The following is a 15999-nucleotide window of genomic DNA, read 5'->3' on the forward strand; positions in this document are numbered from 1 at the left end:
AGATCTATTTATGGGTTTGAAGGAGAGAATGTTAAATTCATCTGACTTGGCACATGCACATCAAACTCAGAACTGCTCTTCCCTTGCAACTCATGTTTGGTGCTCTGCTGTAGTGGCTCTTGTTTCAGGGTAGAAGGGGTGGACTTCAGCATTCATGGCTTCAAGGCTGCCTGGAGCCCAACCTTCAATTCATTTAGGGTTAGAGCAAATCTATGGGTTGTGCTAACTTAATCTAAGCTGTATTTGCCATAACTGTTCAGAAGCAATGCAAATAACTGTGTACATGCTGTAACATAACCCACATTTGTGAACTCTCTGCAGGGGTCTGCTCTTTCACTGGGAAATCTTTAGTGAATGTTGCTTCCTCTTATGTGGGTAGAGGGAAATCTTTGCTTCAAGAGACCTATCTGAGGGCTCAGTCCATCTGTTTGCATACCTCCTTACAGTTTTTCACAACACATGACATGCACTGTAGGGATATCTCTTTGCAGTCCATGCAGCCTTTAACAGGAAGCGGAGCCTCAGCTTGCTCTGTGGAAAAGTCAGTGCCAAACACCTGATGCTTGGCCTGATGCTGAAGCCTGTTTAGCTATACCAAATGAGTTTCCTGTGACTAGCCCAAATCTTTACCTTTCTGAGTCCATTCACTTGGGGGTTTTACCAGAGCAGACAACCACGAAATTAACTTCCCGTGGTTCTGTAGCTTACTAAGGCAAGACAGGAGCTCCCCTTTAGAAGAACTGGGTAGGTCCTCTTGGGCTGAGAGTGCTCATTCACCCTGCTTTCCTAAGTTAACTCCTTTCCCAAATCCATGTTTCTGTGCAATAAGGCAGTGATCTTCTCTTTGCAGAAAAGCAGATACTGTGTTTTTTCCTTCCAGCTCAGAGTATTACAATACTGTTTCAGCCTTCTCAGACCTACCTGATTTTCTCCAGCATAAAGATGATTGCCTAGAAAGCCCCTGACCCTTGTCTTTTGCTGAGGAACCTTCTACTTCCCCCTGGAGTTAAAGCTCTCTTGCTAGCAAATGCTAATCTTTAGGCTTGATATTTTCACTCCATATGCTTTGCTTTTTTTTTGATTCCTGTGTACCAACTTGAATTTTTTTTTTTTTTTTTTAATGTTGAGAGGGATTTTTCTCTATAATTGCTGATCTTAGGGAGGCCCTTTTGCTACTCACAGGAACAGAGTCTGCCAGTCTAGTACCTGATGGTAAGAGAGGAGAGAAGGTGATCTATGTGCTAAAGCATGGCAGATATATATGTGCAAAGAGGGTAACAGTCCCTTGCAAGATTGGAGAAACAGCCCTGAGTCAGGACAGCAGAGCTGTCAGGAGCAGGAAGCTGGCTTGTCAGGCTTGTCTGCCTTGTCTCATCCTGCCACTGCTACTGGATTAATCTGTCAGTTGGACAGTGCTTATGGGGCCATTGTACAGGCTTGCAGCCTAGAGCCCTGAGCATATGCAGCATGGCACATGTGCTGGTCCATCTGATGAGCTGCAGCTCTATTCATAGACACAGGTTCTGCTCTGAAAGGCTTTGCATCTTACACTTCCAAAGGTGCTTTGTGCTTTTGGATATGCTGGTTTGCTCTTTTCACACTGCTTGCTTCCAGTAAGGAAGAATTCCCCTAGCTGTTCAATGTGGGTTGCTCAAGAGGGGCGCAAAGCAGCAGCTCATTTCTTTGCTCCTGCCCTAGTATGCATCAGGGATTCTTCCAGTTTCTTCATTCCGCAAGCTTCTCTGTTGCACGTTCTGCTCTTCTGCTTTAGAGATTCCCACGCATCCTTGGGTCACCTGAAGCCCCTTCTGCCTGTACAGCCCTCTACCTGAGAACTGTATTTTCCTACCTCAGAAGGCAGTTTCACCTTTCTCCTTGCCCAGAGAGGATTCAGTGTGTTCAACCATTTTCTCCTTCCTACATTCACTGAAGGGAGTTTGTTCTTTTTCCTTACCACTTCCTCAGACCTCTCCATAAGGTGATGCCTGTATAGAGCTGGCCCGCATGCTGACAAATGCTGTCTTACTGTTGTCCATCATGAGGTTTGCTCCTACTTCTGCTGTATTTCATACAGCCCTTCTATGACCTCGAAGTATGATGTGGGAAAGGGAAGGGCTCTTGAGATAACATTTGAATCAACAGCAGATGTTAATGGAAGGCTGTCAACTACTTCCCAAGGCAGGTAAGTTGCTGTTTGTAATGTGCCTGAGTAGCAACAAGAGGTGCCCCATCCTGGATGTGGCTCTGTGCAACCTGATCTAGTGGCAAGTGTCCCTGCCCATGGCAGGGGCGTGGAACTAGATGATCCTTGAGGTCCCTTCCAACCCTGACAATTCTGTGATTCTGTGCTGGAGTCTTCACTCTGCCTGTCCCACTGGAAGGTATGCAGGCTCCAATTTTCTTGGACTAAGGACTTTCTGCTATGATGCATAGCTTCAAAACTAGTTGTGACCAGTAGGGTTTGCAGCATTGCTTCATGCACTTGGCTGTGATGTTCTAAACTTGACTTGCAACAAGCAGAGGAATCCTTCACTCAAGAGAAATAAACTCTATCTCCTATTTCCCATTTGTGATATAATTCCTGCAGGGCTGTGTAAAGAGTTCCAAGCAGTAAGTGGGGTAACATCAGGCCCTCGCCAGAGCACAACTGAATGACACAGCTCTACTACTTGCTCTGGCTTCCCCATGGAGTAAAGTCATACTTTTTCCCTCTTGTCTAGGTTCCCGATGGCAGCTGGTCACACGCACCACAAGATTTGTTTTGTAAATGTACTGTTCCCTGTAATCAGGTTTTCTGGATGGTGGCCTCCTGCCTGTCAAAATAAGTGGTTTCATTTCTTCTGTGCAGCCAACATTCAGACTTCCATGTTTTTTCTTTTACTGATTTTATGAGCTCTCCAATATTGCTAAAATTAATCTGCACAAGCAGTAAAGCTTTCTCCATTGTAACAAAAATCCCCATCTATTTCAGCCTCTGACACTTACTCAGTGGAAACTTTAGTTCTGTTTATCCTGTGAGTACAATTCATATGCTTCTTTCAGAAATTACCCAGGAAGGCAGTAGCATAGTATCACTTTTGTCAAATGCTATGCGTCATAAATTAATCAGCCTGGATTTTGTTAATGAGCAATTAACTCCTTTTAAGCACCCAAAGACATCTGTGGAAACGATATTCATTGATGCTATGGTTGAATCTCCTTCAAAAAAGCCTATTTCTATAGCTCCTTCTTATTCAACATGATGCCACCATCAACTTTGGGCATAGCTGCAGCAGTGCCACTGCACTACCGATGCTGAATCCCTGCTGCTCCTTGCTTGACTTTGCCTGACTTTGACTGTCAGCCCCATTGCTTTTCACATCCCCAAAGTTCTCTTTTGGTCACATCTTAAGCACCTGGGAGCTGATGCTAGATGGCTTTATTAACCCTTTAAGGAGTTGGGGTAGTCATTATGTAGAGCATTTATAACATCTGATTTCTGTTTGCAACTGTCTTGCTCTCAATTGCTCTTAATTAAATTTTCTGTCGTTCTTGTCTACAGCTGGTGTGACACACTGGGAGGCTGTTCCTTCTGCTGATGCCAGAAGAGTCTGAATAGTCTTTTGTGTTTAAGTGGAAGTTATTAAATAGCTTTATATTAATTAACTGTGATGCAGGGAACACATGGGCAAATGTACTTGAGGAGATCAGTTTATCCATATGGAAATTACATTGGAAGTTAAATCCATTACCCTAATCGTAAAATTCAACAGTGCTTACCCAATAACTGCAAAATTGCCTAAATTGTGCATTTGTTTCAGAGCTGGGCAAATGCCTAATTTCCTTGAATACTTGCTTAAATAGAACATTGAGTTTGCCTCAACTGCACAGACTGCCTTGTCATTTCTGAGAGTGTTTTAGCAAATGAGGTTGGAGGCAGAAATTGTCAGTGAGAGAGTGGGATCAAAAGGTTCTGAGATCAGTTGTTGAAGGATGCTCACTCCACAAGGCTGGCTTGGGTGTCTTGACCCTCAGGTTCTCTTCTTTGTGTTGCTGTGCACACAAAATAAAAGTTGCTTACCCTTTTCAGTGAAGTAGCTGGCAGGTCCAAGAAACAACTGATAGGCAAAATGGCTTGGTGAATAATAGCAAAAAACAAATAAATTAGGAGTTGTAAATTGCTCGTGGTTGATTGTGAACAGAAAGGGCTTACATTTATGGTATAAATGTGTTCACTTTGAGCTGCTTGTTCAGGCCTAATTTGGAGAGGAGGCTGGAGCTGCAAGGGACAAAAAAAAAAAGCCTTTGCTGTGGCTCCTCTTTTCAAATGGCAAGGACAAAGTATTTATTCAGCTGTCAAGTGGGGAAAGAAAGCAAATTAGTTTTAGGCTGAAATGCTGGACTGTAGTTGCTGCTGTAGTTCTGTAGGCCAGATGGTCACTTGGACAGCCCTGGGGAACGGGTAACAGGTTTCTCCAGGGCAAAGATCAGAGGCAAAAGGAAATACTCAGATTACATTAGTGTTCTACATGCTAAAGCAGAGATACTAGTGTGAGATGCACAGGGCTATGTTAGGAAGGGGAGTAGCCACTCATCTTTTTGCAGGTGATGGTCTCGCTGAATCCTGGAGCCAGTTTGTGGCAGAGACCTGTGGTTTGAGACCTGACTTCCCTTCTGAACTGCAGTTGTCCCTGGGACAGAGAGGGCAGCTTCTCTGCCAGCTTCTCTCAGTGGGCAGATCACTGTGGTGAGAAAAGCTCCTCTGCCACATACAAACCCACCCACCATCTTCCCCACAGTTTCTTTAATGACTGCAAACAATTTGGACATCTGTTTCACCAAGGAGCCTGGACCTTGGGGCTGGATATAGCCTAAGGCTACCCAACAGTGGCCCTCATTGGACTTCTACTCCACAGGATTTTAAAATCCAACTTCTTCTTCTGCCTTAAGGGTGGCCTGTGCCTCAATTTTCCTGCTGTTAGCAGTTAGTTTGGGATGCCCTTTAAATGACATGTGGTGGAGCTGGTAAGTAACCAAGCAGACAAAGTGCATTGACTACACCTACTTTGGGTGCTCAACTGCCTCTTAAACATGGTGCAGGCTGCTAGAGGATATGAACCAGCAAAACCTCTCCAAGGAGCTCCATGATTGGGAGTGTTTGAAACTCCAGGTAGAGAACAAGCTGAAAGAATACAGAATTAATCAGGTTGGAAAAGATCTTTGAGATCATCAAGTCCAACCTATCTCCCAACACCATCTAATCAACTAAACCACAGCACTAAGTGCCTCATCCAGTCTTATTTTAAACACTTCCAGTGATGGTGACTCCACCACCTCCCTGGGCAGCCCATTCCAATGGCAAATCACTCTTTCTGTGAAGAACTTCTTCCTAGCATCCAGCCTAAACCTCCCCTGGTGCAGCTTGAGACTCTGTCCTCTCATTCTGTTACAGGTTGCCTGGGAGAAGAGACTAACCCCCACCTGGCTACAACCTCCCTTCAGGTAGTTGTAGACAGCAATAAGGTCTCTCCTGAGTCTCCTCTTGTCCAGGCTGAACAGCCCCAGCTCCCTCAGCCTCTCCTCATAGGGCTTGTGTTCCAAACCCCTCACCAGCTTTGTTGCCCTTCTCTGGACTCGTTCCAGCAAGTCAACATCTTTCCTAAAATGAGTGGCCCAGAACTGGACACAGGACTCAAAGTGTGGCCTAACCAGTGCTGAGTACAGGGGCAGAATGACTTCCCTGCTTCTGCTGGCCACAGTACTCCTGATACAGGCCAGGATGCCATTGGTCTTCTTGGCCACCTGGGCACACTGCTGGCTCATGTTCAGCCTACTATCAACCACTACCCCCAGGTCCCTTTCTGCCTGGCCACTCTCCATCCACTCTGACTCCAGCCTGTAGCACTGCATGGGGTTGTTGTGGCCAGTGTGTAGAACCCGGCACTTAGATGTGTTAAATCTCATGCCCTTCAATCCAACAGTGCAGGTCAGATGGAAGGAGTGTTAGCAGAGTGGCATGGAGGGCTTGTACTGCCTGCTAGAACAGTAACGAGCAAAGCCAAACTAGCTTTGAATGTTTCCTTATCACCTGAAAGTTCACTTCTGTTTTTCTTTCCTTTCAAAGGAGAGATAGGGATGGAGGATGATTATTGTGAATTGAGAGAACTGTGGTGTAGAGGTAAACACCTGCTAGAAATAGATCTTGATCCATCAGATTAACAAGATAACAAGTGCAATGGTGTGGAGGGTAATTGAATCTACACATTACTGCTTTGATATGCTGGTAGGAGGGGGGAAGTTGCAGCCTGTATGTGGGGACTGTATGTGCAGACACATGCATATGGTGAAAGTAATTGTGTACTCACTTTGGCTTTTAATTTTTCACTTGCTGCAGTAAAAAAACGCTAAGCCAGGGACTTGCAGAACTCTTTCTCACTGAAAGAAATTAGTGATTTGACACAGGTTGTAAATAACTTTTTTCTTTCTTTTTTCTCTCTGTCTGTCTTTTTACCTCAGGGAATGGAGGTGGTTGTTGGAAAATGCCCCTTCCAGTCTTCTTAGTCCTTCATTGTTTCCAGAGAGTACTTCTCCCTTCTCCCCTTAACCATTGAAAGGTTGGAGGGGAAGATGGGTCATATTGTCTCATTTCTTGCAACACCTTCTTTAAAAAGAAGGGTTTGCTTAGCTGTGTCCTTCTTCTTCTCATGAACTTCCCTGGGAGGCTAGTGTCCTCACCCTGCACAATCATTTGCAGAGCTAATGTGGAGAGCACCTGCTTGTCAAGCCTCTGGACTCTGGGACTCTCCTGAGTTATTGCAGCTAGTCAGCTTACTCTGAATATGAAAAACAGATTCCTGCAGGGAATTTGGGCTTCAGAATTCTTCTCCTCTTTAATTCATTTTTCTTTGAGTAAATTGAAGGAACTTGAGCTATTCCACTGACAGGAAATGCTGAATGATCTATCTCAAATCACTTGCTCGGATCTCCAGGGCCTGGGGGCTTTATGAAGGGTTTTTACTATAGACTCCTCACCAGCTCAGGGAAACATCTGTTCTGCAGTCTGAATACATTCTCCCAGTAGAGCTTGTTTTAATAAAATCATCACTTTCTCTGTGGTTAGAAAATCCAGTGCAACAAAGTGGTTTTATTTCTACTCTAAATAAAATTATTGACCACTGGTTAATGAGGAAGTTAAAAAGCAGCATGTTACATCAACTTTGACTTATCCTGTTCTTCCAGAAACTTCTCTCATGGTCATGGTAGTGATGAGTACTGAATGGAGCCTGCATCTTGCTTTTTCCTCAGATTACACATCTTTTATCCTATGCCAGTGGTACAGGGGAACCATAAACCCTACAGGTTAGATGGCATGCTTTGTGAGCTCACACTTAATATGTTATCTTTTATTTTGGTTAACTTGGATATATTTTAACAAAGTTGGATTTTTAATTTCCTCTTCTGGAAGAGTGAGAGAAATTGCTTTCTTTCCAGCAATGCCACTGCCTGCTGCTTTCTGCTTCGCTGGACCCTTACCTGCCATCTCAGGCTGTCTCTCTAGTACCTGCAAACAACTTAGGCACCTGTTCTTTGGTCAAGGTTGTAAGAGTGGTGGATTTATTTCAAATTTACGGTAAATTTTAAGGTACTGGACGTTTCTTTCAGTCAGTAAAGCTCCTCCTGGTCTGCAGGAAACAGAAAAAGGAGTTGTTGTACAAGTGTAAGTTGGTGATTAAATTTTCCCTGGGCTTCTGTGTGTGTTCTCTGCCAGGTCATGCACAGAACTAAGTTACCTAGTTAGTGAGTGCAGCAGTGTCCTGCTGGAGTTGTAACTATTAAGCAGGACAAATTGTTAGGAATCACAAAAATGTAGGAGTTAAAAGAGGTTAAGAGGCATGATCTAACAAATTCTGTCATCTCTGGTTGTAAGAGAAACAGACAAAGCTTACAGAGTTAGGATGGAGAAAGGTGATGTCTGGTTTGGCATAGTAACAGGTGGAAAGTACTGAGGATGAAAGTGAACTTGGAGGCCTTTTTAACTGCTGGATATACATTAAACCCCAGAAAAATCAGTCCTGTTTTGCTCACCTCATTATGGTAAGTAGTAGACCAAGCCTGACTTTTTATCACTGTGTTTGTTTTCCATAGACCATATTGTCAAACTGAAAAATCTCCATTCTCCTTGTCCGTGTTTCTAACATATAGGCTTCAAGACATACATGGGCATTTCATACTCTGGAGCAGTAGCACTGTAACTCTGCTCTTGGATATGACAGAGTAGTCCAAAAGAGAGATACAACTTCTGGAATGTTTTGAGGGGGTAACAGGACCTGCCCATTGCCTGCAACCTATGTGCTTCTAAATGCAAGGTGCATTTCTTTGCTTTCTTATTGATTGATTATGGCAAATTGGTTACTTCTGTTTTGCTAGGATTCTGCTTTCACCTCTTGGGAAGAATCACAAGAGAGGATTAGATATCTGTCAAGTCACTTTAATCTTTGAGACATGTTTAGGTATCAGAAAGCTCAAGTGAATCAGAACAAGATTCTGCAAAATTCTCATATATGATTCCAAAACACCTGTGTGGGAGAGAAGGGTGTGGGTGCTCCTTGAGATTGGTAGTGTTTGAAAATATCTGGTGTATCTGCACACCCATATCTGGCCTTTGTGTAGTGCTCTCCCTTTTCATCAGCTACAATGAGATAAAATATGCAAAGATGATGTAGATTTCATTAGTCACACTAGTTTATTCAAACATCTCCTTTGCATAAGAAACCAAGGCTTGCAGTGATCTCTGGGAAGGAATGTGCTCACAGCTCGGCAAAGCAGTCTGCGGGAATGACACTGTAGCACGGCAGAGGTCAGCAGCTTGGGTGCAGGAGAGGGGCCGGCTGCCGGGTTTGGTGCCGTCATTTGCAATTCAATCCCATACAGCTCCCTCTTAGGGGAACAATTCACTAAATACAGAGTTGTTCTTTTTTCCTAATTCACCATATAATTCATCTCCCAAGTTCAATTAAGAAGCAATCTGTTTGTGACTGGAAGCAAGCTGCATTTATTTAGAAATACAAAATTATCCTTTGCTTCAGCAGAGACCACATGCCTTAATACTTCTGGTGGTGAATGGCTGGTTTGAGTTTCCTTTAAATGGAATGGAATATTGTGTGAAGAATAGCATACTGTGGGGCAGGGAGATGGGGGAGGAGGTGGTGAGAAGTCCTGGGATGTAAAATTTAACTGAGAAGAGAAACTTTTGTTGAGCTTGGGCTTAAGGAAGTGACAAGGACTGGACATGAAAGAAAACAAAGAGAAATCTTGGGATGGGACATTGAGGCTGGAAAAGAGTGATAGAGTTCAGAGCAATCCATCTTGTTGAATCAGGCTTGTTCCTGTTCACACATCTAGTGGCTTTTGTCCAGTCAAGCTCTGTTAAACTATGGCACTTCCTTTGGGAGACAATCCCCTGATTTAGTGTGTCTCTTGGAGCAGGAAGCTTTAACCTATAGTCAGCTGAGGGTTTGGGTATTTTATTTTCCTCTAGTTTGTTTTGCTGCTGCCATTTGTTATCCCTTTCCTGATACTCTGTTTAGTTATAGTAATATAATGTCAGAGAGGTAGAATTTGATACCATCCTCTCAGCCCTCCTCCAAGGACTTATACTTTGGAAGTACTTCCAAAGGTACCTTCAAGAGATACGCTTTTTTCCCTGTCCTTGCCCCTTGGAGCATCAGGAGGAGGATTTGCAAGAAGTCTGCTCCAGAGGAAACCAAATAGTTTTTCAGCTGGTAAAGCAAGACTGGTTCAGGGGTTGGAAGATGTCTAGTTGTCTTGAAAGTGAGACACCCCTCTTGGAATTATCCACATGGCATTCAGCAGTGCTGTATGAATAACAGTGTCTCCCTTTTTGCTTGCAGTGGTTGACTGTGCTCTTCATGCTTTACCTTGCCACCAAGACTGTAGAAATTTGTTCTTGCTCATGCCTCTGCAGAGATAAGCCTCCCTTCTGCTTACAGGGGACCCATGATACCAAGGTGCGGAAGGAAGGAGTGGGACAGCACCAGCTTCCGAAGACTATATCAGTTCTATTTGTTAATGCATTTTGCTCTCTTGCCCTAGGCACCATTATTGAGTTGTCCCTCCTGCTAGAGTCACCATGGAGAGCTTTCATGCCAAAGATATCCTGGTCAGTTTTCCTTGTTGGATCTGTGGCTGTTCAGTGGCTTGTTGACCAGGTTTCTATACTCTCTGTAGTTATTTTCTGGCTTCTGTGGTCTTCCCAATTTGGACCTTGCAAATTCAAAGCCCAGGAAACTGCAAGATGAGCAACTATAGTAATAAGGGCCATGTTCTCTCTTCCCTGTCCTCAATTTTCCAATCATTTGTCTATCCTTTTCACTGCATTTCTTTTACTGTCCTGAAGGTGCTCTTGCTTCTGGATGATCTCTAGTGCTCCCTCCCAGCAGTCAGTAGTTGCTGTTACTACACAGAATTCAAATGTCAAGACTGTATGACGGTTGGTCCTCCCTTGGCATGACAACAACCAGATCCCTGGGTAGATTTTATAATGAATCATTGATCAGTTATGCAAAATCATTAAGCATTCTGAACATTAAATTAATTTAGACATTTTTAAAGAAACTGAAAAATACCCCAGAAAAGCAGTATTGCGAAAATATCTCTGCTTCTTTATCCTGCTTGAAATGTTAGGCACTCTCAGTTTTGGGTTGGTTGTTGGGTTTTGTTTGGCTTTTATGTTTTGGGTTTTGGTTTGGTGTTTTGTGTTTTTTTTTTGTTTTGTTTTGTTTTGTTTTGTTTGTTTGCATGGTGTGTTTTTTCTTTACTGGTTAGTATTGGAGGAGTTCATTTAGAAGCAAGCATTTTAGGGGGCGTTGAAGGTCATGGTGGCAAGAAGAAAGTTTAGAAAAAAAATTGTGAAGAAAATATAGTTACAAAATTAAGACAGAAGATGTGTTATTTAGGGTCTTCCCTGCACTGTGAAAACTGTCCATGCCCTTATCCATGAGCTGCCTGTGAACTTTCAGAATTTGAGTGTGTCTGGCACCTTTCTATGTGTATATGAAGTGGAACTCAGTTGTTCTCCTGTGTTACCTGGTTGTGATTCTCCCTTATGTGCTGCTCATGAGAGGACTGTCTGTAGATCTTAGTACGGACATTTACAGAATGGCACTTACAGAAGTCAGTCTTCAGTGGTAAACATTATGTAAGGGAGAGAGATCACAATTTGCTTCCTGCAGCACAGGTGAGTTGGCACACTTGCTATTTGCCTTTACTGTGGGCAGAACTTTGAAAAAGAAATGTGAACAAGTTATTGTTTGGTTTAGATCAGTTTCTGGCACTGGTGACATTTAAAATCTTTTTCTGTGGCAAAATGGATCCAGTATTGAGGGAAGATCCTACATCTTACATCAGAAAAACTTAAGTACTGAGCTGTTGCTATGTATTATGGTACCTTAATGGTCAAAAGACTAGTAGGAGGTATAGACAGGGGTCTCTGTCTCTTCCCTAGCTTCCCAAAACAAAGTCATATTGCTAAGATCTCACCCTGAGTCTTCACCTTATGATAGAGGATTCTGGATGCTCTGAGGCCTCTCAGCCCCCTTGGTGTGCTGAGCTGCTTAGCTTGGTGAAGTTGCTTTTGCAGCCCCTGCATGCTGTTTCCACCATTGCTGTGCTATAGTGCACTGGTGGGGAGAGGAGGCAGCAGTGCTCTTTGCAGGAAAGGAGAGGGTCAGGCACAGTGCTGGTACAAAGATGCCATGGAACTCCTGTAGTTTCTGTGACCAGTAACTGTGACATCAAACAGTCAAATCCCTCCCTTAACATGTTGGTGTCTTGCATGTCACAGGAACGTTATGAATTGGTTTTCTACAAGGAAATAGGAAAGTCAGGCAGGGAACACTCAATCATGGGACCAACCAGTTTTGTTTTGGTAAGTAAGCTGGGGGGAGCCATTTAGATGGACAAGACAGGGACCTCCCTGTGCCTAGCAGTGCTGTTCCAAAAGAGAGGGGTAGCTGGTGCTGGATGGAGAACAAGAAGTACTCAGAAGCTAACATGTCATTTCTTCCTGCTTTGGTAACCAGTGGGTACTAGCATCACTGAGAAGGCCTTTCATTTTCAGATAAAGCTGATTTCAGGTTAGATGTATAAGAATTGATTAGAGTGTTCTTGTCTGAATGTAGAGAGTTCTTTGCCTTGACAGTGTACCTTTTTGACTTTGAGATTTAACAGTGGTACTTACTGTTGCTACCATTCTCCTTGTATAGCTCCTGTTCTCAGTAAATCTCCATAAGGTTAGCCTTCCCTACAAGACACTTTCTGCCTATTCAGTGTATGTGGAAATTAAGGCACAGATTACAAGGTGTCACTCTAGGCTAGGAGCAAATCCAGGAGAAGAGCCGAGCTTTATCAGACTTAAGAGACTCTTATCTCTGTACAGGGAGATCATTTCCTGTAGCCAGCAAGCCCTGAGATGACATCACTGGTAGCTGCTGTCCTTTACATGTCAGAGCTCTGCTAGCCAACTCACACCATGTGTCTCTGCTCTTTTTTCCTTTGTAGGAGGCCTGGGAGAAGAGTCTCATGTGTCAAGTGAAAACGCCACTTCAACTGATCATAGTTACAAAGCAGTTAAAAAGGGTAATGTGGTACCCCACCCAGACCTTTGGGTATCTTTTATTCATTTTTTTTTATTCCCTGTAAAACCGTGTTTTGTTCCTTGTACAAGTGTATGCCTTCATGTCTAGGAGACCAGCCCTGCTCAGGTGTCTGCTTTTGTTGCTGTTGGTGGACTCTCTGCAAGGGTGGGCTTCCCTTCTATAGTGTGGTGGGTTGGCCCCAGCCAGCAGCCAAGCACCCACACAGCTGCTCAGTCACTGTCCCTCCTCTAGCAAGAAGGGTGAGAGAGCAGGAAAAGTAAAAGTAGGAAAACTCATTAGCTGAGGTAAAGACAATTTAATAAGTGAAGAGACAATCCAAAAAACCCCTATCCCTGTGCAAACCGATGCCTAGCCAGTTTCTGAGCAATGGCTACCTTAGGAGACAAAACTGCAGAGGTTTTATTTTGGTTTGTTTTGCTACGTATGATGACATATGGTATAGGATGCCCATTTGGCCAGTTTGGTTCAGCTATGCCAGCTCCATCATCTCCCAGATTCTTGCCTACCTCATGCCTACTTGCCTGAGTAGTGGATGAGGCTCAGTAGTATGAGAAAAAGAAAGCTTTGCCATTGTGCAAGCACTTTTCAGCAATACTCTGAAGACTGGTATGTTATCAACACTTTTTTAGCCACAAATCCAAAATATAGTAGTACCTTACTGGCTGCTATGAAGAAAGTCACCTCCATCCCAGCCAGACCCAGTACATACAGGTAGCCATAACTGTCACCAGGACAGCAAAAATGTTTTACTCTAAGGCAGAGAGTGTAACGCTAGCTAGCTGCCCCTTGCTGGAGGGATGTTTCAACTGAATCAGTTTAAAATTCTGTTCCCTGAAGTCACCCAGGACAAATTTTGCAGGTGGCTTCTCCCACTCATATAGGCAAGGCATTGCTTATGGGATCAGTCCAGACCTGTAATCGTACAGACATTCCCATGGGACTGGTCTTCTCTATGCAAGATATTTGCAACCCACTGTGTGCAGGAGGGGCTGTTGTTTTCCATGTATGGACAGAGATTTGGCATAGTGTATATGAAGGGTCCAAGGCAGGAAGGGCTAGCTTGTTACAGTCACAAACAAATCACTGGCAAACCTGTCTGTGGCTTCTGGTTTGGTTAACATCTTGCTTTTTCTGTTTTTCTTTTTCTGAAGCTCCAGGGTATTACTTGAGGGCTGCACCTGGAACTAAAGAGGATTTAAACAGTGTTGCCACTCTGTCTTGCAGACAGAAAGCAGGACACAATGCTTGTGAGAGGACCGAAGAGGAAGGAATATCAGGATGAGTTTGGGATGGACACACACTCCTCTCCCAGAGTGCGCAGGGCAACCACATCCAGGGCTGAGAGGATCTGGCCAGGGGGGATCATCCCCTATGTGATCGGAGGAAATTTCACTGGTCAGTAGTGAAAACATTGTTCCCTGTTTGTTCAGGGGTGTCTCAAAATGTGTAGCAGGTCTCTGGAGCAGAGCTTTCCCATAAAAAACAGGTCCTTGGGAGCCTTCCTCCAGAGGCAGGGTGGGCACGAGGTTGCACAGGGAAGCTTGAGACTGAAGTGTGCAATGAGATGGTCCTTCTCTTGGAGTCCAAGAAATAATTGTGTGACTTGGTCACTTTTCTTGATTGCTTCAGGGGCTAGCACCTGTGCTCATCTTCTGTGTTTCCAGACAAGGATCCTTCTGCTATTGGAAGAGGAACAGAAGTCTGCCTCCACCCATCTCCTGCTTAGATCTAGCAAACATTATTCCCTTGGGTTCCCCACGTACTTTGTCCCAGCACCCACGCTGCTGCCAGCAGTTTGTGAAGCCCATGTGGAAGGGTCTTTTCTTCACCTGTAAACAAAGGAGCTCATGCAACCTGGCAGGATATTAAGTAGCCTGCTATTCACAGCTGTGCCCCCACATGTGTCAGAGAACAGCTGTCCCCATCCCTCAGGGTCTGATGAGAGAGTCTTCTCTGTTGTATGTGTCCCAACACACTAACTAGGTTGCTGTGTAAAAGCAGCTCTTGCCATAGCACGTTTCTCTCTTGAGTTCAGTTTGGTGTTTTGCCTCAGCTTAATCACACCCTGGACCTCCTTTCTGTATACCTTGTGCCTTTCTGAGGTACTTCTGGCCTTTTTCCACTCTCAAGTCCCTCTTGATAATGCCAGCTTACTCTGCAGCCCTGTGTGTACCAGAGGCTATGCTGGAAAGGCAGTACTGTAGGGAAGGCTCCTGAGACTGTACCACTCTGGGGCAGCACTTCCCTGCTGCCTGTATTACTATTCTGGCTGCTGCTGAGTGACTGATGGAGGTAACCTGGTTCCTATGGAGGGGATACTGTGTAGCCTGTCATCTTGCTAGTGTGGGATGGTCATAATACCCTACTTCTTAGGTGTCTCTGTTCAGGTGCTGAATTGTCCCTACACCTTCTATCTCTACACCTTCTTATACTGCCCTGGGATTGTCTCTAATTCCTCTAGATTTTTTGCTTTCAATTTTAAAGATAAACTACTTGAAGAGAGCTTTTTCTTAGTTTTGAGGACCATCTGGAGCACTCCTGAGATTCCTGGGTCTTGAAAGATTTTTGCAGATATGTTACATTGAGTCATGAGATGGTGCTCGGATCAGAACATCCAGCAGCTCTGTCAGAATGACCCCCACTTAGTGAGGTGACATTTCTCAAATGCAGAAATATTGATATGCTTGACCAAGTTTGCTATCTGTTTAATTAGAACAATTAATTCATCAAGCTTGAGGAGAGAAAAGGATGATACAGTAAGTTAGTTCTGTAGTTGGACGTGAGCCTGAGATTCCTAGAAATGTCTACAGGTATGAGATTGACCATTGGGCAGATTGACTGTTCCCCTGTACAGATGAAGTCCATTAGAGATTTTCCTGAAAGCCATGCCTTAACTGTTTCCTCTTCTTGGATTTCTTTTTCAGGAAGCCAAAGGGCTATCTTTAAGCAAGCAATGAGGCACTGGGAGAAACACACTTGTGTGACATTTGTGGAGAGAACAGATGAAGAGAGTTTCATTGTGTTCACATACAGAACGTGTGGGTAAGTGGCACACACATTTCTTGCAGCTGTCTACGTTGCAGATGCTCCTTTTGTTGACAAATGGCTTTGCATGTCTGGCTTTGGTCAGAATAGACCAATGGCTACGTGGCAAAATCTATCCCAGAAATGCATCTGGTCACTTCCAGTAAGGACTGACAGGACAATGAAGAATTTCACAGAATCGCAGAATGGTCTGGGTTGAAAGTGACCTCCAAAGGTCATCTAGTCCAACCCCTTCTGCAGTAAGCAGGGCATCCTCAGCTAAATCAGGCTGCCTAGAGTCCTGTTGAGCCTCACCTTG

At 44.1% G+C, this 15999-nt stretch overlaps 1 protein-coding gene across 1 annotated transcript in view; it reads left to right on the top strand.

Annotated features, from left to right (window-relative positions):
• TLL2 (tolloid like 2) overlaps positions 1-15999 on the top strand; it is a 91216-nt gene that overhangs the window by 39412 nt on the left and 35805 nt on the right. Inside the window, exons 3-5 of the mRNA XM_068139756.1 lie at positions 12559-12636; positions 13881-14051; positions 15581-15698. Of these exons, the coding sequence (XP_067995857.1) occupies positions 12559-12636; positions 13881-14051; positions 15581-15698 (367 nt within the window). The remainder of the gene's footprint in view (positions 1-12558; positions 12637-13880; positions 14052-15580; positions 15699-15999) is intronic.

Source organism: Melanerpes formicivorus, unplaced genomic scaffold, assembly GCF_026170545.1.
Source record: "Melanerpes formicivorus ecotype bairdi unplaced genomic scaffold, bMelFor1.0.p_v2 SCAF_6, whole genome shotgun sequence".
Classification (NCBI taxonomy): domain Eukaryota; kingdom Metazoa; phylum Chordata; class Aves; order Piciformes; family Picidae; genus Melanerpes; species Melanerpes formicivorus.